Genomic DNA, 27,430 nt, shown 5'->3' on the forward strand with positions numbered 1-27,430 from the left:
AATATTCGTATTCATATTGATGGGACATTCGTATTTGTATTTACAAATACGAATGTCTACACCATCGATAGAATACGACAGAAATCACCATTCAAAAGAATGGTGGTTCCTGATTTACTAAGAAGCCGTATTGAAAATACGGCTGCTAATTAGTGTAAAACTGCCACGAATATACGGCAGGAAAATACACCTTATTTTCCTGTCGTATTTGGCAGAAGCCTGCACGGATCAGTCAGATCCGTGCAGGCTTTAGTGTTAAAAAAGCCCCCCCCCCCCCCCCCCCCCCCAGCTGTAACCAGCACCAGGCTGACAGAGCCGGGACCGGTAATTAAAAATCAGGGAACCCGACAAATAGGGGTTCTCTGATTTTTAACAACCAGCCCCAGGTCCGGGGCTGGTTCCCAAAATATGGGGGACAAAATGACTAGGGGTCCCCCGTATTTTAAGAACCAGCCCCAGGCCAAACCAGCCAGCAGGGAAATGCCACAGCCGAGGGGAGACTTTTTATACAAGTCCCCCTGGCCAAAGCATTAACCCTCTGACCAGTCAGCCTGGCCAGTGGCCCTGGGGGAGTGGGGACCCCCCCAATAAAGGGGTCCCCCCCCTCCAGGACTTACCTGACCAGGCTGAAGCCTGGTGCTGTCCCCGGTGGCCCTGTGCGGTGGCCACCGGGCTGATTCAGTGTAAAAAAAATAGATTGAAAAACTATTGTTTTAAACTGTGGAACTATGAGTCCCAGCAAGCCTCCCCCGCAAGCTGGGACTTGGAGAACCATAAGTCCCAGCCTGCTGGGCATTAAACGGCCCGCTGGGTCTTGTAGTTCCACAGTTAAAAAAATTGTTAAATAAATACACACTGACACACCAGAAAAATAAAACTTTAATACATACATAACACACATATACTGATACTTACCTATCTTGATCCTGTCGGTAGGTCCCTGGGTCCCGGGTCCCTGGCTCCGTTGTCCGGTGTCCGGGGTCGGTGTCCAGTCCGAAGAAATCCATGGTGGACCTGTGGAAGGAAATCATACTCACCCAGGTCCTCCATGGAAGTTCTTCAGTCTTGATCCGCCGTAGTCCTGGGCTTCTTCCATCTTCTTCAAGCTTCCGGTGATTCCTGGAGCTCTCCGCGTCGGACTGAGAGGCGCAGAGATCCTTCATCCTCCGCGCCTCTCATCAGAATGATGGCTAGGCGGCCAATCAGGAGCTGAGAAAGTCGGCTTCCGATTGGCCGCCGAATGTCAGCATCTACCACCTTTTTGCTCATCTTACTCTGACTTTTATTAACGAAGGAGAGATAAATCATTTGATGGTGTGCGACCATCGAATGAGTTCACTCCTCTTCAGCCGCATGCCAGGGGATGTGTTCTAGTTCAGCGAGGCGGCAGGCATCACTGACCTGTTCGCTAGACTGCAAGTATACGCAGCCTAGCGATTAGGTCTGAATCAGGCCCATTGTGTCTATAATAAAAAGCCCTAATATAATAATAGACACACCTGTACCAACATTTGTTTTTAGCTTACTATCCATAAGTCACTAGTCTCATATAAATATATTATAAATAATGACAATTTTACTCATTAGTTCTACAAGCATATGGTTCAAGTTTTATTTTAATCTTATGTTAAATATTTAGAATCTAGACTTTAAAACAGAGTTTTGGTCATGCGTGTTGGCATGTGACTTTGATTGTACTGATACATGCAGATTCGTGCAGTTCTACATTATTTACACATTTGGATAGGCTGCATTTGGGTCAGGTGTCAGTATGTAAGCTTCAACATGTACATTGAGATTGTGGCCGTAGTTTATACCATGGTCGTATCACTTCCAGCCAGGCTCTGAAAAAGCTGCAAAGAACACAAGTATGAATAATTATAGTACCGATTAACAATATATTTGAGAATGTATTCCTTACTATATGCAAAATCAGCTTCCGGGTTACCTAATTAAGTTTAAGGGACAGAGTGGAGCTGCTGCACATGCCCAGCGGTGGCAGCTTCTTCTGCAAAGTTTGCAGCGTGTGTAAAAATGTTTACATTAGTGCCCAGCATCGCTGCTAGGTTCTATTAATGCTCCCCCAGCCTCCTGCACTTGCTTCAATGTTCTGCAAAGTGGAGATTGTGGTCTGCATTTAGAAACCCCCCTCTATAAATCCTGCTTTTGCCACTGCTTATAGGAATGTACAGCACAATGTACAAAAACAAAAGACAAGCATTTTTTACACGATAATCAGTTAATCGGATGTAGTCAGGAAGTCTACAGCCATTATATGAATGCTGACTAGGAAGCAGGCCCAAGGTTCTAAAAGTGGCCCTGGAAAAATTTCTAGAAGTGGTCTCACGTAGGTGACACCAAATCAAAAGTAGGTGGAACCAACACCAAAATACACAACTACACCTGTGTGTAAGCCATTGGTTTCAATATGCTTAGCAGTCTAGTGGCTTCCTGATCTCTTAAGCTGCTGTGACAAACCACCACATTTCACACAATGACCTCCGACACAGTCATTACACCGATGTCAGAATCCCGACTGTTAAAACCCTGACAGGACCGATCCCAACTACAAAATATCATCCCAATTGAGACGCCGGGGCCAAAAACACCCCATCAGACAAGTGTATACCTACTACACACAATAAATCCAAAAATAGTTTATTTTTCTCTCTTGTAAATGTACTGTGTATTAAAGCATGTGGTAGTGTCCCAATATACAGGCCATTGTCTGACACACAATATCACTTGGAATAGATCAATAGGACTAACTACACAGGGCGCCAGATTCAGTAAGGCTCGGAACCAGGGGAACGCCCAGCGTTTTCATCGGTACACCCATAAAATGCTGGGCGTTACCCTGCTCCAGCACTGTTTCACCCCCCCGGCCCTCCCTCCCATCCGCAAATTCAGACCATCGGGGCTGGGGTCAAATTCGGATCACACTGAGTGATCCTGAATCGGCCCCAGAAGATAAGATTGGTGTAGTATTGTTGCCTCTTCTTTTGTGTTGTGAACAAATCTGTTGTCTGGTGAAGTTTTTATGACATTCTTGATTTTTTTCGTTCACTTTTATAAATATATATATATATATATATATATATATATATATATATATATATATATATAACTTTTACCTTAGTGAGAAGTGGAATATTTCCCAAGGATCCCAGGAATCCAAAAACTAACGGGAAGAATCCTCTAAGAAAACAAAAAGAAAAATGTATTGAAGTTATTTTATATCCAATCCAATCACTAATCAACGATCGGACACAGTAGGATTTTTTGTGCTTGCTGTATGGGTGCCAATATTGGCTCTCTTTCTGGTTGACCCGCAAAGCTGCAAAATTTGCAGCTTTGCGGCTCATATAAATGCCGCCCGCACGAATGGCAGCCCTCCTCGCACTCCGATTTCCCAGCATGCATGCAAATGGGCGTTCCCATGGGTGCAAACCTGAGAAGTGAAATACAGGATCACTTAAGCTTGCTATTTTTTGTTTTTGCGCAGTATCAACATACCATCACCATAGCACGCAGTGTGTAAACAAAGGTATAACAAAAAACGGCAACTGAAAAATAAATGATGATACATAAATAGCACATCATACCAGTAGGTGGAGACTAGTCAAAATGCATACATTTAAAGATAACCATCTATCACAACAAATCGGGGCACATAATTGCTATCAAATTAATAAATGCTATATATTACCAAGCCAAAATGCAAATAGGATATTAAATACATCAAAATAGCATAATTTGCTGAGACCAGAATTAATATATAGGAGGGGGATAGTTGTTAAGATTTACTTGCTCAGAATAGGCCAGATTCTCTAAGCTTCAGCTGGAGAGTGATAAACAGCCAGCCAATCAGCTCCTGTCTGACATTTTTCAAACACAGTGTGTGACATGGCAGGTAGGAGATGATTAGCTGGCTGTTTATCACTCTACAGTTTATCACTTTTGAAGCTTAGAGAATCTAGCCCCAAGTCTCCTAGGGGTCATTGTCCTCAAGCGATGTATCCATCTACTTTCGCATTGAAGGAGGTTTAAACTTCTATTGCCCCCTCTCTTATTTTCAGGTATATGGTCGATCATACAGTACTTGATCGAACAGATTGGCAAAATGCCTGATCACCGGTTGTTCACTAGTGCCACTGTTTAAGGTGGCATAAATGGCGGAGCAATGTGTATTCATTCTGGTTTTAAAAGTGGTCTCCGTTTTCCCTATAAACAAAAGCCCACAAGGGCAAATTATCAGATAAACAACGTAATGGGAATTACAATTCAATGAGAATTTAATTTAGTATTTTACACCGGAAAGGGGATGGCAAAATTCACTACCAGGGAGCATATAGTGACAGGTTGTGCATGTACATCTATGGTATCCTGGTGTCATCTTTCTAAAAGATGTAGGTTCTAACCCTATATCGGTCTTAACTAAATTGTCCCATTAGTTTCTCCCGCTACTGTATCATGACATAAGACGAGTGTCATTAAGTTCTAGATCTGTATCTGTTTGTACAATATTCCACAAGTTTTTTGCAGTGTCATTATATGCCCCGATTTGTTGTTATAGATGGTTATCCTTAAATCGATGCTTTTTGACTAGTCTCCACCTACTGGTATGATGTGCTATTTATGTATTATCATTCCTTTTTCAGTTGCCGTTTTTTTGTTATACCTTTGTTTACACACTGCGTGCTATGGTGATGGTACAGTATGTTGATACTGTGCATTACGCAGTGACGTCAGATGCACCAGCCACGACCTGAAAGGGACGCTGACACCGGTTGCAATATAGAGTTTAATTGCTTGGGGATATAAGCTGAGAGCTTTGTGTTTTATACTCAATGCCTGATGAAATGCTTGAGCAAAAGCATTGAAATGTTGTTATTAAACTGGAGTTCATGTTGTTTTTCAAGAAGATGAGTGCCGCACCAGTGGATGATGTATAAGGTGGATCGTGGGGGCACCGCTGCAACACACTGTGGTGTTCAATAATATATATATATATATATATATATATATATATACAAGGATGTCGGAGGCACTCACAGAACTTTGAGATATAATTAAAATGATCAAAACTGTGGCGTCCGACGCCTAATTTATTATTTCTCAAAGTCCCGTGAGTGCCTCTGACATCCTTGTATATATATATATATATATATATATATATATACCATATTTTTGAGTATAAGCCTACTTTTTCAGAACATTTTTTATGCTGACAAAGCCCCCCTCGGCTTATACTCGAGTGCGGGTCCCACTTGAGTCAATAAGTTTTCCCCATTTTTTGTTGTACAATTAGGTCCCTCGGCTTATATTCGGGTCGACTTATACTCGAGTATATTCGGTATATATACCAACAGTAGTGTCTTCAGCGCCCTCGGTGTGTGATGTCCTTTACACTGTTTTTCAAATCAATGAAATTAATATAACATATATTTCAATCTAAAAAAATATTAGTACTCGAAGCGTTTCGTCTCTTGGAGACTTCATCAGGGGTTTTCATAATAGTGTAAGTGCCTATCTTGGCCTGGAGTGATTTGATCTGATTTAAGTATCACCCACTTGGATAGTGGACTTTATTTCTTACAATAGAATATGTGCCTTAATGTGGTTATAAAAAAAGAAAAATAAAAAAAGGGGGGAAATTCCCCTTAGGGGGACTAATGATCCCACTACAAAGAATAACTCATCCTGGTCAAGATGGACCACTTTCAATAAGATGTAAATTAGATCCAATACCTATGAGCTTAAAATCACAATTGACCTTTAATCCAAAATTCTAAATAGTATTAAAAACTTGTGTATCTTTTTAAACCAGAATAGGCAGATGGAAATATTCCCTGTCTTTTTCCTAGATATGTGTGCTCCTTGGAGTCCAGTTACCCACTTGCTATATATATTGGGAGGGTCCCGGCACTCGTCAGAAAATAAGTAGGAGACTTCGGTGCCGCTCCATCCAAAAGTAAAATATATCAACAGCAAATGGATGGCACTCATAAGATTTGAACTGCACGGTGGCAGATAATTAAAGTTTAAAGAGACACAATTAAGTGTCACTTCATACATATATATATATATATATATATATATATATATATATATATATCGTAGCATGGTGGTCCGGCACGGCCGCTTATAGTCACACAGCTTTCACGGGTGCCCGCAGTCAGCATACACAGCCACATATAATTCCAAATACTGCAGCACTCCAGTCCTTATGAAACAATCGTGAAAAGTTTAATGAGCAACGTTTCAATACAAAATGGCTGAAGAAAATACAGCCATTTTGTATTGAAACGTTGCTCATTAAACTTTTCACTATTGTTTCATAAGGACTGGAGTGCTGCAGTATTTGGAATTATATATATATATATATATATATATATATATATATATATACACAAAATCTTACTAAATTAATATTTATTGACAATGAGTATTTACAATGCAATAAAACTATTATTATTAAGACTATTAAATATGCTGTAATGTAGTGCACCTAGGTCTGCCTAGACAACATTACGAATTATGCATATTAAAGCAGTAGGGCAAAGTTACCTGAAAAGGCTAAAGAATCCATAGAACTCAAACAGCATCCCAATGAGAGGCCAGCGCAGGAGGACTAGTAAGGCTCCTCCTAAGAAGAAGGAACTGCCTCTCAGCTTCTGCCGCTGGAAGAAGAAACTGAAAGTCCGTCTGAGGCCTATAATCAGAGCAAGGCCTGACAGGAACAAAATCTACAAGATCAAATCAGTCAAAGTTTTAGAACAATGCCTTCAGTCTGAAGGCAAGCATGGATGCTTAATAAAGGGAAAATATCTTACATTTCCAAATGCTAGAAGAACAGTGTCAAAATATAGCAAAACACCAAATATAAGGAAGAAAACACCAAAACCGGCCAAACCAGCACCAAATTCTGCAAAGAAAATGAAAAAGATTCAGTTTACGTTATCTTAAATGTATAGGTAACATAACTCTTTAGTTGAGAGAACTTGTAAAGCAGGCATGGGGAACCTTTGGCCCTCCAGCTGTGGTTGAACTACATAACCCAGCATGCCCTGCTACAGTTTTGCTATTTGGCCATGCTAAAACTATTGCAAGGCATGCTGGGATGTGTAGTTTAACAGCAGCTGGAGGGCCAAAGGTTCCCCATTCCTGTTGTAAAGCAAGACCCTAAAACATTATCCTGACAGTTATTTGCAATAGCTTCTGCAAGTAATGCAGGCCACACATCCGACTGACTTTCCTCCAACCATCCAACAACTTGGTTGGTTGGACTGAAAATCTGGTATTGTATGAGGGTAAATGCCAATAAGCAATTTGTTCACAAACTCAGGAGAATGGACAAAAACATTCAGTGAAATTGTTGAAATAAAATAGGTCCAACTACCAGGGCCGTCTTAACATTAGGAAGGGCCCCTGGGCAACCTAGTTCACTGGACCCTCCCCCAAATTAGTTTGCCCAGGAGCCCACAGTCACCTCCCCAACCCTCACCTCTCTGGCTCCGTGCGGCAGCCAGTCAGCTTCCGGCGTAATGTCCCTTACACATAATTCCCCTCGTAGTGCCCCTTAAACATTGCCCATATTACTGCCCCTTACAGAATTCCCATACTGATTCCATATAAGAGGAGAGACCTCATTGCCACGTCCCTCTATCCCCACCACAAACACCCTGTCCCCCAACATACACCCCATAACCCTCTATCCCCACCACAAACACCCTGTTCCACCCACAGACCCCCTATAAAGCTTTACTCACATATACACCCTAGTCCCCCTGTTTGTGCCACATTCACTCCCTATTCCTCTACACCACTCCCAATTACACACCCTACTCTTTCACTGTCCCCAACATACCCATACCATCCAACACCAGGGTGGTGAGTCTGGACCTCTTTTAGGTTTGTTATACTGGAGCTCGAGCATGGTCCCCCTTCTGATGGCCACAACTTACCAGCACATTGGGAGCCGGGTGGGCGGGATGATGATGTTAGCTGCGGCGGCTGTGATGGCTGTCACGAGAGGGGAGCAGTGCCGCGGATCGCCCCTGCGCGCGACATCTGACAGTGGGGACCCCCCAGCTGTCCGCTGCCCAGGCGCTCCCAGTCCCCGCTGTAACAGTGCACTAGTGTGTGCTGCTGCGCCTGCTATTTAAGATTCACATATCCCGCTGGACCGCGCTAGCCAATAGGCGCTCGCGGTCCAGCAGCCACCAGTTGATTGGCTGCTGGACCGCAAGCGCCTATTGGCTGGCGGTCCAGAGGGAGACGTGAATTTTAAATAGCATCACGTCTCCCGCACACAGCAAGCCGCGGTGGGAGCGAGCAGGGGAGATGGAGCGGGCGAGCTGGCGGTGCTGGGACGGCTCCGGCGCCAGGATAGCTTCCATCGCCCGGAGCTGGTGCTCCACCGGCACCGCCCTCGCTACGCCTCTGCCGCCACCGCCCTGATCCCCCTGCCCGGATCCCCCAGCGAGGGTGAGCGGATTCCCGGACCCCGGCCACCATCTTTCCCATTGGGCTGGGCCGGGGGCCCCTAGGTCTGGGCCGGGGGCCCCTAGGTCTGGGCCGGGGACCCCCGGGCAACTGCCCATCGTGCCCAATGGGAAAGACGGCACTGCCAACTACAGTACATTGTCAGTGACAGTTTCAGATTTTTGAAACAAATTACTTTAATACAAATTACATTTGCTCCTATCCAGTACCAGGTTTTTATTCCATCCAAGCAACTAGTTGGATGGTTGGAGGAAAGTTGGTCTGATGTGTGGCCAGCATAAGTAGTGACATCTGGCCTTATGGAAGTCGGAAATTCCCAGTAAGGCTACCCACAGAAATAACACCTGGAATGTACTTAGCACACTAAAAAGCAGTGTAAGTAAAATCTAATAATAAAGAGAAAAGACACATGCCTTAATAATATGAAGATTAAATGTTGCTCAACAACAGACCTAGGGCGGGTATACCATTGCTAAAAATGCACTCAAACCTCCGTAGATGCAGTTATTGGAGGTTTAACCACTTACCACATATGCATCATACCTTGGAATGCAATACATTCTAGTGCTTGGAAGTGGTGGGCAATTCCATCTATACTGTAGATTGCGTTACACTATAGGATCCTATATGTTTCTTTCCATGAGAACCCCTGAGAAAGGGCCTTATTTTGGTTCATTCTTTCTGACAAAATCCTTCTTAGATGGACAAAACCATGTGCACTGCAGGGGGGGCAGATGTAACATGTGCAGAGAGAATTAGATTTGGGTAAGTAATTTTGTTTCTGTGCAGGGAAAATACTGACTGCTTTATTTTTACACTGCAATATAGATCTCACTTTGAAGTAAAACCCCACCCAAATCTAATTATCTCTGCACATGTTACATCTGCCCCACCTGCAGTGCACATGGTTTTGCCCATCTAAGAAGGATTTTGTCAGAAAGAATGAACCAAAATAAGGCCCAAGGACTGGACCCCAGAGAGGGATCCAAACTGTTGGCATAGCGTGCATTACCCACGCAGTCAGGCTCACCTCTGGAGTTATATTTCAATCAGTAGGCACACACACCAGAAAGCTCTTTGTGGTATAACTTGTTTATATAATGTCAATACCTAATTAGTATCAAACCGATGGATAATTAGTGAAGTGCGCAGTTTATGTACTGTGGGCCTTATTCTAGTTCACTCTTTCTGACAAAATCCTTCATAGAATGACAAAACCATGTGCACTGCATGTGGGGCAGATGTTACTTGTACATAGAGAATTAGATTTGGGTGGGGTTTTACTTCAAAGTGAGATCTATATTGCAGTGTAAAAATAAAGCAGCCAGTATTTACCCTGCACAGAAACAAAATAACTCACTCAAATCTAATTCTTTCTGCACATCTGACATCTCTCCCCCTGCGTAGCGTACCTTATCTGTGTATAAAACACCCTAAACTGACACCCTGAAGGCGGTATCCTTTCGCAGTACTTAGTACTTAATTATAAGTAAAAACACCAGGTATAATTTCCCTTTAAACCTTTCCGCTTATTGCAAATAATAGTCGAGACTCGGTATAAATTCCGGAATAAGGGTATAAAGTCCTTAACTATATTCTTGAGTCCCTAGCGGACAGCAGGGGGTTACAGAGATATATAGGCAAGTAACAGCATATATATACAAATCTCTATACAATACAAAACAATATCTAATTAACAGGGGAAAAACAGATACAAATACAATCGGCTCAAATACAAATACAAGGGAAAGATCAGTTACTGTCTCTCAACACACTGCGCTACTCGGTCCGAGTCTCCTATATTCTATACAGAGTACAGTCCAAATTAGAAGAGAGAATGAATGGAAAAGAGAGCTTCCTTATGCTGGGTTCAACCTTATATAGTGTCTAGACAAAAGGGGATGGTAAAGTTCTACATTGGCCAAGAGGTCAGATTTCGCTTCTCTTTGATTGGTACAGAAGAATGTACATCTGTTTCTTTGTCCATGGCTTGTCACAGGCCTAGAAGTCAAGCTGTGCAATCCTGTTTCATCCGGATCTTCAAACTTTATTGTCCTTATGTAAAACATTATATATGTATTTGGTCCATAACTTCTGAATGGTACAAGTTGCGCACTTTAAACAAGAACCGAAGCGATGCGCATGAGAGACGGAACACACAGATTCAAAATATGTCCAGGGAAGATTGTGTTTTACCATTTAAACTACAGTATGTGATGTGAATTAAAATCATTTATCTATATTTTATTATTTGTGAGTGTGGGCTTTGATTTTATGTGTAGTAGTAGTATGGCTGCGCACGGGGTTCGCAATATTATTTCACCTGATTCCTATACTCCATTTATGTAACTCATCTTGCGAACCAAGATGGCGGCCATACCATTCTATTGTGGTGTATATGCAACTCGACTGACAATAATGAAACTGGAACCGATCAATTCAAACTGATAATCAGAACAAGACACCTGTACGAGTATGAGCAGCAATCATTGCATACTCCTTCCTGTCACCTTCAGAAGTCTATCACACACAGGAACAAACAAGTGCAATAAACATCACAGACACTAAAACATATAAACACATACACAACAGCTCCACCTGCTGTCCATCCAAAGTAATTACATATCAAGTCTCAGTCTGTTTTAATATCTCAACACCAACTAGATCCCTCACAGCCCCCACAGGGCACACAAGTCACTTGACATAGGGACAAAAGGACTGCCAGGTCCTAAACCTGGATGACCTTCTTTCACAATGGATAGCTCTTACCAGGAAAGCATCCCATTGTCATTTTCATCAAGCCTATACTATTAGTAAATGTCCTTATGCGTTCAATGAGTGGCGGGATGCCTTACATTCAAAATACATTGCATCATATGTATCATGAGGGGAGATATTTAAACCTCGGAGAGACATAAATTGGAGAAGTTGCTCATAGCAACCAATTAGCTTCTGTCAATGTTTTATATGGTTCAAGCTAAATGATACTGTAGTAGGTAGAGGTCTTGAGGGTTTGATACATTTCCCTCCCACGAAGTAAGCAGATGCCATGGATGTAACTGGATACTGGCCAGGCCAAGGTTCAGCAGGGCCCTGAGACTCCAAGATTCAGGGCCGGCACGGCGTATACACCAGGTATGCGGCTGCTTAGTGTGCTGTACTAAAGAGGGAGCTGCCACTCGCATAGAAAGCTGGGTGCCCATCCCACAGAAGGAAACTGGTGGTGGCAGTTGCAGGCGGACAATAGGGTCTGGTTGGGGCACTAAACTACTAAGTAATAACAGAGGAGCATGTGCTGAACTCTGATTGGAGCAGCATATCTCATGCTCCTCTGACCCAAGGAGAGCAGCAGCAGCAGACTTGTAGGAGGCACACACTAAGGGCGGTATGTACTAAGGGAAAAATGCGGTAAAACACACATTTTACCGCATTTTCCTATGTATTAAGACCCTCGCCGACCCCCTCTCCCCCTCTCTCCAGCTTACATTCTTGCAGGTCCTTGGAAGGTAAGCCCTTCCTCCCCCTAGCAACGCAGCCAGACGTCCTTCCGGCTGCAGGGAGGAGGAGGCGCCGGGGACAGCCACACTGAGCTGTCCCGGCTGCAGGGGAGCAGTAGGCAGCTGGGAGGTGACGGAGACCCCCCGCACACCACAGTACAGGTATCGAGGGGGCCTCCATATGCGCTGGCATCGCGGCGGGGGCGTGGCGAAGGGCGGTGATGTCCCTCCCTAAAACTGGCCATATTAATACATCCCTCCCTGAAACTGGCCATACATCTACAGATTAAGGGGGAAATTTACTAAAGGAAATTTGTAAAAAATAGGTGTATTTGTAAACAGAAATACACTTATTTTTGACATTTACTATCCTGAAAATATGGTAATTCCTATTCGTATTGATAGCACATCAATACGACTACGAATTGCCGTATTTTCGGGATAGTAAATATCAAAAATAAGTGTATTTCTGGACACAAATACACCTATTTTTTTTTTACAAATTTCCTTTAGTAAATTTCCCCCTAATTGTCTGATCTGGCTGGTTAGAACAAAAACCTGGTAATGGATGAGAGCAAATGACAGTTGACCATTTGCTTTGAAATGCTGGAAAACTGCCAATGTGTCACTCACATATTACCAGGTTTGTGTCCCAACCAGCCCAATCTGATAATCAATCTGTAGATGTTTGGCCAGCTTAAGGCTGTGACTGCTGTGCCGGCTGCTGCGTAATGCTAAATATTCCTGCTGTGAGTACACTGTGCCATTATGGGCGGCACTAGCATTTGGAATGATGACAGTGTGTGTGTGTGTGTGTGGGGGGGCTTCAGTGTGGCATAATGTTTGGGCATAAATGTGGCACAATGGTCAAATGTGTCCTCAGACAGAATAAATATATAACACATTGGCCTCACAGGAAAAAAAAAAACAATAGAACATAAATAATTACCCATGTCCCCCACAGAAGACTGACATGTCTGCAGTACTTTCCCACAGGCTATGGCCATAGAGGTAACTGCAGCAATGTGAGGGAAGAGTGGTCCATCCCCTAGCCACAGGCATAGCAAGGAGCTGCAGTGCCCCTAGTGAAACATACTATGATGCCCCATCAGTGGCAGGATGGTCTGGGGGGCAGGGTGCCATTCCCCCCCCCCCCCCCCCCAAGTAATAGTCACCCACCTTCCCCCCGGCGCTCAGCTCACTGCTATACACAGAGCGCACTGTGCAGCATAAGCTTCCCCTACCCAGTCAGCGGCTATTTGAAATGTGTCACCGGCCGCCAGATAATCAGAACTTATGTGGGCTGTGGGGGTAGGTAGTGTATGTTCCTTGGGCTGTGGGGGTAGGTAATGTTTGTTCCTGAGGCAAGGGGGGGGGGGGGGAGAACAGGCAGTGCATGTAATATATCATTTATTATCAGTTTCTTATTTAGTGCAGAAAATTCTGTTGCACTTTACAATTGAAAACAGTGATAAAACAAACTGTAGACAGTTGTACACTTACAATCTACAGGAAATAAGCATTGATACACAAGGATAGTTATTAATGTATGATCTTTGGCTGGGTAGGTATCTTATGACTATGTTCTAGGGGACAAAGAGTAGGATCGGCAGTGTGTGTGTGTGTGTGTGTGTGTGTGTGTGTGTGTGTGTGTGTGTGTGTGCACTTGTATATCTATCCTTATAGGGACACAGACCAGACAGCACACCAACACTGGTGAGACATCTGACATTGTGGGGACCTTTATTCAGGTCCCCACAAGTCACACATATGGAGGCAAGAGTGGACAAATGTATCAAGCTTCAAAAAAGTGATATAGTAGAGAGTGATAAACAACCAGCCAATTGCCCCCAACTGTCATTTTTTAACCCAGCCTGTAACATGTCAGGAACTGAATGGATGATTGTTTATCACTCTCCATTTTATTGCTTTTTGAAGCTTGATACATTTGGTCCTTAATGTCCAATAAACTGTGAAGTAACTGAGGGTTTAATATACAAAAGCATCCAATTTCCCCTTCATTAATGATTTATTCTCATTTTGTTAGAGGACAATAGGCCCAGTAGGAATATGCTTTTGCCTTGGTGACTGACATATAACCACACAGTTTGTAGATGTTAGTGGCACTGGATCCTAGCTTCCAAACCATAAGATACAAAAGTAGTAACTCTTCCTTCTGTACAGTACCTAGGGTTCTCAGAAAACATTGCATCTGTAATGCTGTATTCAGCTGTTCAGTCTGTGCACATAACAGAGGGAGAGAAAGGTGAGCAGTAATGACACAAGACAGGACAGGGACAGTGTATGAAAATTTAAAATGCCTGAAAGTTAAGTAGATTGTTATACATTAAACTGACAGCGCGTCTGTTACAGCCTTTACTTCATTGATGGTAGCATTATGTTTACGAAGTAATATCCAGGTATTGTCACACTCACTCTGTAGTTCGCTGATCATTGTCGTTATTGCAGGGGGATGCAGAGGCTGCCTCCTACTTCCTAGTTTACGCGTTCCATCCCCAATGACCCTTGGAATATGAAGAAATCACCAGGAATGTTAACTCTGTACGGAGACAAAAGTACAACTATAGATTCCTATGACAAATCTGCACTGTAGTCTGTAGTGACACATCACATTGTACTGTTGCACATGTTGTCAGAGTACAATACAGTGGGTCAAACTAATAGAGCAAAATAGCATTGATTATTGCATAGATCAGTGTTTTTCAACCACTGTGACGTGGCACACTAGTGTGCATTGAGCTGTTGTCAAGTGTGCCCCCAGATCAAGAGATGCCCAAACCAGTTTACAGCCACCACCAGTTCAACTGTTATTTACTGGTCTCTTCTTTTCATGTAAAGGGCCAGGGTATTTTATTTTTGTTACCTGTGGGGACCAGTGTGATTATTTTTTGTATGGGGGCCAATAGGTGTGTTTTTTTCCTGTGGGGGCCAATGTAAAAAGGTTGAAAATCATTGGCATGGATAGAACATGCAAGTGTGTATAACAAAAAGTCTTATACACAATTACATAAAAGTGATGCTGAATAAGCCTGTGAACTGAGAGAGGAAAATTAGTGTATTTTGCAGGGCCGGATTTCCCACTAGGTATGTGAGGCACGTGCCTATGGGTGGCACCTGCTGGGGGCGGCACGGCATCCCCCCTTCTCGCGGGGGTCCATGAAACATGGGAGGGGTGGTCGCAGGGGGGTCAGCGAATTAGAGGAGGGGGGTCCACGATAACCCCCCCCCCCCGTGTGCCCTTCCCGCGAGGGGGACTGCTGCTCCATATCCTGGCAGCACTGTGGAAGTGACTGGAGCACCAGCTGAAGTGGCAGCAGCGACATCTCCAGCACTGGGGAGGAGGAGAGAACAGGGCGCCTCTTCCAGACCTGGGACTGTGACAGCTATACATAAGCAGGCACGGGGGGGATTCACAATGTTGTTCCTATGGTCCCACCTGATGAGAAGAGGAGACAGGCCATTTGGAGGGGCAGATAGAGGACGTTAGAGAGAGTAGGGGGGTCTCCATCACCTCCTGGGCTCTGCGGCGGTCCCCAGGGTCTGACCCAAAGGTGGCGATACCATGCCTGCCGGAGACGGTGCGGCCGGGCTTTGCTAAATTTGAAAATCTGGTAAAATTGGGGTTTTACCACATTTTTGTCTTCGTACATCCCGCCCCCAGTGTTTATTTCCTCAGGGGTATCTTAATTAGTTTTATTCTTAGTCACTTTTGCTAAAAGTTGACAAAATTAAATGTCAAATTTTAGTGACATTTTTTTATTTCGTCTTAGTCAAGTTTTAGTCAGTGGATCTTGTCAAACATTTTTTGTCTAATTTTAGTCATTAATTTAGTCATAGCTGTGCAGTTTATTGATACTGTAATTCAGTGGTTCCCAAACTGTGTGCCGTGGCACCCAGGGGTGCCTTGAGACACTTGCAGGGGTGCCTCAGAGTGGTGGTCCAAGAGTAATTCATATTCAAATTGGTCAGTATAATAAGTAAAACTTGTTTCTGATTATAAAATATGTGTACAAACAGAAGCTAATCCTATCAGTCACCACATAATTAACCCTAAGGATGACATTTAAACACAATTTACTTAACTAAATATATTTTTACCAAATTTTTAAATAAGAACCTTTTGAACCTTTTTGCCGTGAATCAAATTCTGATACTCTAGGGCGCCGTGATTAAAAAAGTTTGGGAACCACTGCTGTAATTGATTTTTCTGAAGATCATTTCTCTTGAATACCTTGAATAATTTGATTATGGGCCAGATGTATCAAGCTTCAAAAAGTGATAAAATGGAGAGTGATAAACAGCCAGCCAATCTGCCACTAACTGTTATGTCATCGGCTGAGTTTGAAAATGACAGGTAGGAGCTGATTCGCTGGTTGTTTATCACTTTCCACTTTATACCTTTTTGAAGCACGACACATCTGGCCCTATGTGTTTAATAATCTAGGTATCAAACAAGTGCAATAAAAATGCCATTTCCTTCACAGAAGGTCATTTATTTACTGTAAATACTGTATCAATTCAAAAATACACATTTTTTTTATTTAAATTTTGGGTACTCTTTACCTAGCACGGCGCCCATCGTGGCCATCGCGGGCATTGAATGCACAAAAAAATCGGGTGCGACGCGACCGACGCGATGCCCGCGATTTCCCATAGGGAACAATGTTAAATGTCTCAATTGACCCGATTTTTCTGTTCAATGCCTCAATTGACCCGATTTTTCCATAGGAAACAATGTTAAATGGCCCACAGAGGCCAAATAGGCACCCTAAAGTGTGAAATGGCCCCCCAAATTGTTAACGCCACCCCACGATCAACGTGAACCCGAAGCGTGGCGAGCGCAGCGAGCCCGCGCGGGGCGGCGGTACGCGTCCTACGACCTTTTCATACCCCCACTATCCATGTCGGCGTGGAGTTGAGAATAGAATAGTGTGGCGAGCGCAGCGAGCCACCGAGCCCGAAGCGTGGCGAGCGCACGCGGATACCTTCACAGGTAAACGCTTCGGGCTCGGTGGCTCGCTGCGCTCGCCACACTATTCTATTCTCAACTCCACGCCGACATGGATAGTGGGGGTATGAAAAGGTCGTAGGACGCGTACCGCCGCCCCGCGCGGGCTCGCTGCGCTCGCCACGCTTCGGGTTCACGTTGATCATGGGGTGGCGTTAACAATTGTGGGGGCCATTTCACACTTTAGGGTGCCTATTTGGCCTCTGTGGGCCATTTAACATTGATTCCTATGGAAAAATCGGGTCAATTGAGGCATTGAACAGTAAAATTGGGTCAATTGAGAATTTTAATTTTTTTTTTAATAACTTTTTTATTGAGTTTTCAAAGAAATGGTTTTTATACATTGAGAGACACAGTATGATTATCACAGTGTTCAACAGTATTGATCACGTTAACCTTGTCCCTTTTTGGGACCTCTTAACAAAACATCAAGATCTTTTATTCAAAACATACGACCACATAGATGTATGGGGCTTTCCAACTGTGTCCATGCGGTTCGTAGTGTGTCTACAAATCCAACTTTAAAGAAAGGGAAATAGGGAGAAAGGAGGAAAGAAGGAGAAAAAGAGTGGGGGGGGGGGGGAAGAACATGTAGTATTTGAGGAAGTACCAGATTAAGAAGAGTAAGCAGTACATATATACAGTTCATATATACTATCTTCCAAGCATCTTACCATTTTACAATTTAAAATTTTTTAAACATTGTACAAATTTGGGTGAATGGGGAGTAATGCTCTCGAAGCTCATGAGTGTCTAACTTAAGCCAAAGGGAAAAACTACACAATAGTATGTGAGCTGGACAGGGTTGACCAGTCACGTATGTCAAAAGAGGTAATAATCTTATCCTTGAGTTCAGCACTGAGTGTGGATATATATGGGTTCCATTTGAGGTTGAAAGTATGTGAGGCATTTACCGTCCTCGTTAGCCAGGATTTTCGATCATAGTACAGGTGTTGGAGCATCATATTATGTAGCTGTAACATAGAAGGAGCAGTTTTCACCGTCCAATGCTTTAGGATAAGCTTTTTGGCTATCGTGAATATCATTGTGAACATGTAAAACAGAGGTTTCGTTTTTGAAGAGCTAAACCATTCGGAAAAATCTAGACACAGGCTCGCAGTAGGGGATGGGGTCAATGTCAATGAGAAATTGGAGTTAATAAAAAGATATACCTTGTGCCAAAAACGTCTTATTTTTGGACAGTCCCAGAAGCAGTGGAAGAAGTCTGCTCTCGATCTCCCACACCGGAGGCACGACGCGTCAATAGATGGGTCAAAGCGAGCACGGACAGATGGAGGCATATACGCTCTGTGTATAGTCCTAATATGTACTTCTTGGAGATATGCCGAGCCCAGTATTCTTTGTATCGTTGGGAATTTGTGTAGGAGAGTGTCTGTTGTTGTGATAGTGGGGATATCAGCTTTCCAAGATACCAATAAAGTGTTTAGAAACGTTTTGGAGGGCGGGGTTATCAGTATGTCGTATATATGTTTCAATTTGCATGGTTTAGAAATCCATTTTTGACATAGTCCCATAAGCTGCGAAGAGGGAGGGGCTATGGGTGTTTGTATGTGTAAGGAGGAAACATAGTGTCGTGCCTGAAGAAACATGTAAAATTGAGAGTTAGGAAGGTCATACTTTTCCTTTAGATTATTAAATGTTAATAATGTTCCTCCCGGGTCAAACATTTGGTTCGCCGCACATAGTCCCTTTGCTTTCCACTGGAGGAAAAAGGAGTTTGAGAGAGAAGGAGAGAAAGATGGGTTACCCCAAAGAGATACATATGGTGATGTTGTATGGTCTGTCTTCATCTTCTTATGTATTTTGACCCAATTTAGGTATACATCGTGAAACAGAGGGTGTGAGAGTACGTGTGACGGTATGAGGGCCTTTTTGGTGTGAAGTAGGGCATTGAGTGAAAATGGACGAAAGATCTCTGACTCCAGGGTAATGTCCGTGTATATGTTTTTGTTTAGTATCCAATCTATAGCACACCTTGCCAAGATTGGCATAGAGTATAGATTAAAGTTAGGGACATGGACACCCCCATTTATCTTATCCATTGTCAATTTCTGAAATTAGATTTTTGTTTTTTTCCCTTGCCATATAAAGTGGGTGATCGCCTTTCTGAGTCTCCCCTCATCCGGTGGGGAAAGACAAAAGGGCAATAGTTGCATTACATATAACAGTTTGGGGAAGATAACCGACTTTATGACCGCAATTCTGCCAAGTAGGGAGATCGGGAGGTCCTGCCAGCCCTGTAATTGGGTTATGATCTTGTTTATAGTGGTGGTAAAGTTTAGTTCATAAAGCTTGTTGACATTATTGGGGATCTGTAATCCCAAATATTTGAAGTGTGATCTATTAAGTTTGAAAGGGAGGGATAACAGGGGGGCTGGCGTGGGAGAATTTGAGGGTAGGATTGGAAGTAGTTCAGATTTGGAAGGATTTATTTTATATCCTGAGGTAGATCCAAATTCCTGAATAAGCCGAAGAATTTCCTTTATCGAGGTAATGGGATTTGATATAAATAATAACATGTCGTCTGCAAAAAGGGAGACCTTAAGTTCGCATTGACCTATTGGGATCCCTCTGTATATGGGGGAGGAGCGGAGGGACATTGCGAGGGGTTCTAGTGATATTGCAAAGAGTAGGGGAGATAAGGGGCATCCCTGCCTCGTACCTCTCTCGATTTTGAAGGGGTCTGAAAGCAGCCCGTTACATGAGACTTGGGAATGGGGATTATGGTAGATAGTCCGAAGTGATTTAATAAAAGCTGGGGGAAAACCGAAACAGTGGAGTGTGTGGTATAGGTGTGGCCATTCTACGAGATCAAAAGCTTTCTCAGCATCTAAAGAAAGGATGATGTGATCTAGTGGGGGAGAAGGGGATTGTATCTGGGCTAGGGAGGCAATAAGTTTACGTATGTTAGTGTTGGAGTGACGTCCTGAAATAAAGCCGGTCTGGTCCGTGTGTATTATGGAGGGGAGGATTAATTTAAGGCGGTCTGCGATGATCTTGGTAAGGATTTTATAGTCAAAATTTAGTAGAGATATTGGGCGATAGGAGCTTGGTTGTGAGAGGTCCCTACCGGGTTTAGGGAGAATTTTGATAATTGCTGAATTGAAGTGATGTGGCGGGGTGTCTGAAGCAAGAATGGAGTTAAAGACATCAACAAGAATTGGGATTACTTGGGGGGCCATAACTTTATAAAATGATCCACAATAGCCGTCTGGGCCTGGGGCTTTGTTGGGCTTTAATTGTTTGATTACTGTCTCTACCTCTTTGGCGGTTATAGGGCAGGTGAGGAGGGAAGAGCAGTTTGATGAGATTACTGGAAAGCTTATAGTGGTCCATAGGGGGGAAGGATGTGTACTCGATGGGGTCTGTGGGAGGCGTTGTTTGAGATTGGGAGTCAGAATTGGGCGAGGAGTAGAGATCTTTATAGAATGATTGCATCACCTGTGCTATTTCAGTGTTAGATGTTGTTATAGTGTCTTGTGATGTGCGTAGCGGGTGCACAATTGCGGGTTTCCTTGAGCCTTTTAAAAGATTGGACAGCAACCTGCCTGTTTTGTTGCCAAATTTATGGAATTTGTAATTAACCGAAAATAGTTGTCTATCTCCTGTTTCTGATATATAATTTTCCATGTGTGTTTTTGTCAGGATATAATGTTGTTTATTTGAAGTTGTAGGATTTCTTTGAAATGTGGTGTATGCCGTGGTGAGGGCTGATTGTAGTGATAAGTATTGATTAGTGTAGTTCCTGTTGGAGGCGGCCGTGAAGGACAAAATAGCTCCTCTCCACACCGCTTTCAGAGTCATCCAGAACAACGCGGGGTTTGATTGTCTATATTCCACGTTATTTTGGAAATAGTCTCGCACTGTCTCCTCCAAGCAGGTCTTGAATTTTTTTGAAGACATGAATCTGGTAGGGAATCTCCATAAGCGGGTAGGAGGGGATTCCTGAGTCAGACATATGTCTAAAGAGACCAGTGCATGGTCTGAAATAATAATGGGAGCTATATTAGCGTTTGATATATGTGGGAATAGAGAGTGGGATACTAGAAGAAAATCTATTCGAGAAAAGGAACCATGTGCGGCGGATAAACAGGTGTATTCTCTGCTTGTGGGGTATAGGGCCCTCCAAACATCTACCACCTGTAGGGACTGAATTATTAGATTTAAACCAATTTTTGGCAAGTTCGAGGGTGGTCTTCTGGTGTTAGACCTGTCTAGGATCTGTGAAGAAACCATATTAAAATCTCCTCCAATGATAAGATTAGTGTCTGTGTATGGTGTAAGGAGGGTTATGATAGAGCGATAGAAGGCTTTTGAAAAAGGCGGGGGGGGGGCGTATATGTTGGCTAAGGTATATGTTTTACCTTGATATTTCACCTGGGCAACTGCATATCTGCCGTGCTCATCTGTGTCCGTGTGCGTCGCCTCCAGTGCGAGAGATCCCCGAGCCAAAGTGACGACTCCACGTGCCCTGGATGTGAAAGAGGAAGAGGTTATAACACACCATCCCATCATTTGCAATTTCACTACCTCAGATGGAAGAAGATGCGTTTCTTGCAAAAAGGCAATATCTGTGTGGGTTTTGTTTAAATACACCATTAATCTTCGGCGTTTAATAGGCGAATTTATGCCACCTACATTCCAGGTGGAGATTTTAATAGTGGGATTCACGGTATGTACCAGTGAAACAGGTGGACAATTTGCTTTGGGAAGCAGCTCCCCGTGATGGTCTTGCTGGCAGCAAGGATAATATGCTCGTGATACTTTATATGGAATATATCTAAGAACATATCACTTATCTGGACATTCTCGGCTACTTGATTAAAATGAGGGTTAGAGGGAGAATGGGGGGTGAAAGAAGAAGAAATAGGGGGAAATAACAGCATTAGAAATAGACCGCAGGCAAAAGAGCCTGGGACAAGACTTCCTATAAGGTAAGACATATGAATTTGTACCTAGTACAATGAGAAATTACCGGTGATTTTGAGGTCCTCGCCTACCCTGGACCGCCTTAAACCTATGAGTGTGAAGATTTGTATACACACATATCCTATACAATTTTTTTTTAAATTACAAAAGTATATAACGTAACTTGAATAAGGGTGGGGGGAGGGGGGGGAGGGGGAGTTGGGATAGACAGACAAGGAGAGCATATTTGACTATAAAGACCTTGCATCTGTAGAGGGGGGGGGGTATGGGATAGACAGACAAGGAGAGCACATTTTATTAAATGAACCTTATAACTGTAAATGTAAATAATGTTTCGACCATCTCGGCATGCTGGCGTGTAGCTTGGTGAGTTCAGTATTGGCGTCAGAAGTGCCCAATGTGTAGCCTCCATATCCACCCGTTATATTCAGGCGGGACTAAACTTGATTTGAGAGAAGCGTCCGTTTCCAGAAGCTAGTGTCCTGTATAGTTGTTATGAAGCAGCTGGGGTGGAGGAGGGGAGGAAAATCTGAGCTGCAGGCTGTGGGGCAAGTTAGAAGGTGCTGATGAGAACTGTCCCGAATGCTTGAGAAATAATGGGAGGGAAGACTTTAGATCAGATGATGTCTATTTCAGATCAGGTATCAGAGATGTCATCATTGGCTGACCGAGAGAGTTCCTTAAGATAGGCTGAAGCGTCAGCAGGGTCGGTAAAATCTTTGAAAGCGGTGCCATCGTATATGCGTAGTTTTGCGGGGTAAAGTAGACCAAATTTTCTGCCTTCAGAGGCCAGGGCTGAACAGATAGGAGAAAATGTTTTCCTGATTTTTGATAGTTCAGCTGAAAAATCTTGGAAGATGTGTAATTTATTGCCTTCCCAGGTGAGGTTTTTTACTTTTCTGGACGCCGACCAGATCTCTACCTTATGTAGATAGTTAAGACACTTGAAAAGCGTGACTCTTGGACGTGGCCTGTTAGGGGTCGGTGGCGGGCCTACCCTGTGCACCCTCTCTATAACCATGTCCTGGCAAGCAGCTGTGATGCCTAGGAGTGAGGGGAGAGTGTTGCTGACAAATTGGGTCAAAACAGGGCCCTTCACAGATTCGGGTAGCCCGACCAATCTAATATTGCATCTGCGTGACCTGTTTTCAAGTTCGTCCACTTTGTTCCATAGCTGGTTGTTTTCTCTAGTGAGTCTGATCACATCTACCTGGGTTTTGGCAATATCATGTGAGGTGATTCCTAGCTGGTTTTCAACCACATTTACTCTCTGTGATAGCTTCTGTATCTGAGAGGTGATGTCATCGACAGCCCTTGTTAGAAGTGGGGACATGGTGGCATTAATTGTCTCCAAGACTTCACGATAGGTCACCGGAGTCTCTAGACCCCTCTGTGCCAGTCCCCCCATGGGAATACCTTCTGCCGCTGCCTTCTTGCATGCTGGAAGTGCAGGAGATTCAGCGTCTCCGGGCGCCATGTTTTCCGCCCCGCGGCGCCTGTCTGCTCGTTGCATCTGGGGCGTCTGCTGCGTCTGTTGGGATGCTGGAGAGCGCTCCATATCGGGTGATGGGTCGTGCTCAGGGATCGTTATTGAAGGCTTTGTGTGTTTTTTAGAGACTCCAGGAGTCTTGTAACGGCGGCGTTAGGGTTTGGTGAGAGCGGAGCTCAGCACATGAGCTCTGTCGCCTGCAAACCCGGAAGCGGAACGGGTCAATTGAGAAATTTAACATTGATCCCTATGGGAAATCGCGGCCATCGCATCGGTCGCGTCGCACCTGATTTTAAGTGCATTCAATGGCCGCGATGCCCGCGATTTTTTTACCTGCGATGCCCACGATCAAAATCGTGGGCGCCGTGCTAGGTAAAGAGTACCAAATTTTGTATTTAAATAATTAAAGAAAAATACAACCTGCCTGATACAAGTAAGTAGTACAGTATTAGGGGGGTATTCAATGTCTGTCGAGCTCCTTATTTTTGTCGAGCTTTGTTGTTTTCTCGACGAGAGGTTGGTTATTTATGAGGTCGCCTATTTATTGTCTAGTTTTCTCGACTTGTCGAGCAGAGCTCACCTGATTTGGTTTTCGGTTTGCTCGACTGTCGAGTTGAACATAACTCGACTTGTCGAGTTATTTTGGGTAAAATCTGTCGAGATAATTCCTGCAGCCTATTCAATGTCAAAGAATTCACCTGACCTCGACTGTTTGAAATCACTCTTCCCTCAAATTTAACTCGACAATTATTTCTGTCGTGACAAGGGAGTTTCTCTTGTTGCATGTTCATAAATTGTGTTAAATGTATATGCAGGATTGTACTAATGTTTGTAGTGCTTATCTTGACTTCTGTCTTTGTGATATTTTGCTAAATATTCCTCTTTTGATTAACTTTACATTTGCTGCATGTTTATATGGTATGCTTTAACCCATTATTCCATTGTCAGCATCAGTTTTCAGCTTGTATTATTACGCATTTGTTTAAATTATTCCATTTGGCATATAAGAAGTATTATCTTTTTTTCTGCTCACCTTTCATGTTCACTGTGCTGCATTTTGCCCATTGAAAGACTTCTGTATACATGTCTATTTATGTCTACTTCTGGTTTGATCAAACACCTATGTTTAGTTTGTTTGTTGCCATTCTTTTGTTTATTTCTACAATGCAATGCATTGCAATTTACCTCAGAGCACTCATTCCTGTACTGAGACTTCAGGGAGATACCAGCATTGTGCAGTCGGCTGATTTGGAAATGGTTTTTATAGGAGAATTTTCATTTTTAACAAGATATCTACTTTTATATAATTGACTATAAAAATGAAGCCTATCTCTGACAATTGCCACTTTCCTCTAGGGGAGAACTCGACTTGTCGAGCAGGGGAGAACTCGACTTGTCGAGCTAAATTTTCAGTTAGCAAAATGAGAAAAACAAATGCAAATGCTCGACAATTCGGACTGTTACTGGTGGGATTGAAATTACAGTTTGAATAGGCGAGAACTCGACTTGTCGAGCTAAATATTCATGTCGAGCAAAACGAGAAAAACAAATGCTCGGACTGTCACTGGTGGGATTGAATACCCCCCTAAGTCTGTAAGGATGCATATTAGAATATCTAGCTATTAAGCTAAAGTTATCTAATTAGCTATCTACATAAACTGACTGCAGGGACGTGCAGTCAGGGGAGGCAGGGGAGGCATAATGATGAAAATAATAAAAAGAAGATATTTATATATCTTCTTTTATTATTTTCATCATTTCTCCCTCTCAGGCTGCCTCCCACCCTCTTACACTGCTGCATGTGAGGGTGGGAGGCAGCGGGAGAGGTGCCTCCCGCTGTTTACATTGAAACTCCGGGCAGCGTGGGGCGGGAAGGGGTGGGCAGGGGGGCAGGGTGCAGCAATGGGCTGTAAAAGCCCATTGAAAATGAATGGGGAAGCGGCACTTATACTGGTGCCGCAATGACAGGGGCACCAGTATAAACGCACGCCCCCAGATGTGATTGGGCCAGCAGATCCAGTGCTGGATCCGCTGTCCAATCACACATGCAGGACCCGTGAGAGGATGCAGCAGCGCGGGGCGCGGGCAGCGGGGAGTCCGGCGCCTGTTGGTAGACGGACTGCCGTTGACACCGCCGTGGAGAGGACCGGCCGCCGTCACCGCCGTGGAGAGGACCAGCCGCCGTCACCGCCGAGAAGACAGGTAAGTTCGCCGGGTGGAGGGAGGGCAGGTGGGGCGCGCGTGTACCGGCGGGGGGGGGGGGGTGCAGAACAGTCCTGCAGTGATAGCCACGTCTGTCAGCATGTCCCACTCAGACCACCCCAGCAGCAACGGGGTTAATTCGGGGGACTCAGACACCTGCAGTGCTTTAAACAGAGAAATGTACGTATGAGACTACCCTGTGCCTTCCATCCCAGACGCTTCATTTCCATATTCACAGCCAGGCTATGGAAATTAACCCCGTTGCTGCTGGGGTGGTCTGAGTGGGACATGCTGACAGACGTGGCTATCACTACAGGACTGTTCTGCACCCCCCCCCCCCCCCCCGCCGGTACCAGTGACGTGCGGTGAGGTCAGTGCCTCCCCAGGCAATGACCTCACCGCACGTCACTGACTGACTGAGTGATTCTCATGACAAAGAATTGTTGCGCAGCCCCAGCAAGTAATTCTTGGGCCAGAAACGAAATTCTTGGATAAAACAGTATAAAAAAACAGTATAAAATACATTTATTATTATTAATTAAAGAATTCAAAAAGTCTAAAAATGATGTGTCCTGACGAACATGATACAGCATTTTCATCTAGCCCAGTGGTTCCCAAACTTTTTTGAATCACGGCGCCCTAGAGTATCAGAATTTGATTCACGGCACCCTTAGTCCAAAAGGTTTTATTTAAAAATTTGGTAAAAATATATTAAATTAAGTAAATTGTGTTTAAATGTCATCCTTAGGGTTAATTAAGTGGTGACTGATAGGATTAGCTCCTGTTTGTACACATATTTTAAAATTAGAAGCCCCAAACAAGTTTTACTTATTATACTGACCAATTTGAATATGAATTACTCTTGGACCACCACCCTGAGGCACCCCTGCAAGTGTCTCAAGGCACCCCAGGGTGCCACGGCACACAGTTTGGGAACCACTGATCTAGCCAATTTTAGTCATGACAACATAGACGAATATTTAGTCAACATTTTTGTTATAAAACAAATTTCCTATTTTTGCTATCATCACATTTTAGTCACAGAAAAAACCTTTGTTGACATATAGTTTTAGTCGACATTTTCATTTTCATCAATGAAATTAACAATGGACACACCTGTATCACACCTGAACCTTGACTCCAGAAATCTCCTCGATGAAGTGGCTCCTGCTACCCATTGCACTCCACATAGATAAGATGTCAACCATGTCACTCTAAAATCACAAGACTTTAGTCAGGATTTTGTGCCATCACTCCACAGCACTGATTAAGGTAGTGAGTGAAATGGTCACTGCTAAGTCCAAAGGCCGTTCCTCACTTCTTATTCTTCTATAACTCTCTGCTGCTGTTTTTTTGCTTTCACTTCCTCTATCTACCTCTATCAATTAGAGTACCACAAGGTTCAGTCTTATGGGGCCTACACACAAGGGGATTTTAGGGCATTTTCTAATTGATCTATGTCGATTAGGAAATGCCCCTAAATTGCTCTGTGTGTAGGGGCCATAGTGATACCAATGCGTGGCCACGTACATTGCTATCGCCTGGCAATTAATTTCCAGCATGCTGGATAAATATATCGCTGGTCTGGGCTAGTGTTCTCACTGGAGAACACAGGGTGTCGGGCAGTGGGGGGAGAGAGGTCAGGCTGTCGCCACAGCACAAACTCTAACCCCAGCCCCCAGCTCAGCACACGCTGCTCAGTGCTGTGTGCTGAGCTGAGGAGAGAGAGACAGCCGCAGCCTGTTTTCTCTCTCC

General features: G+C 43.8%; 1 protein-coding gene across 1 annotated transcript; it reads right to left on the reverse strand.

Annotated features, from left to right (window-relative positions):
• Window positions 1-1,587: 1,587 nt before the first annotated feature.
• GOLT1A (golgi transport 1A) lies at window positions 1,588-26,809 on the reverse strand. Its single transcript, XM_083171072.1, has 6 exons — window positions 26,792-26,809; window positions 14,442-14,565; window positions 6,837-6,928; window positions 6,571-6,749; window positions 3,135-3,198; window positions 1,588-1,853 (listed from the first exon to the last, which is right to left on the reverse strand). The coding sequence occupies exons 2-6, from the start codon at window positions 14,458-14,460 to the stop codon at window positions 1,812-1,814; spliced, it is 396 nt and encodes a 131-aa protein (XP_083027198.1). The 5' UTR covers window positions 14,461-14,565; window positions 26,792-26,809; the 3' UTR covers window positions 1,588-1,811.
• Window positions 26,810-27,430: the final 621 nt, after the last annotated feature.

The sequence above is a fragment of the Crinia signifera genome, chromosome 2, assembly GCF_055691185.1.
Source record: "Crinia signifera chromosome 2, ASM5569118v1, whole genome shotgun sequence".
Classification (NCBI taxonomy): Eukaryota; Metazoa; Chordata; class Amphibia; order Anura; family Myobatrachidae; genus Crinia; species Crinia signifera.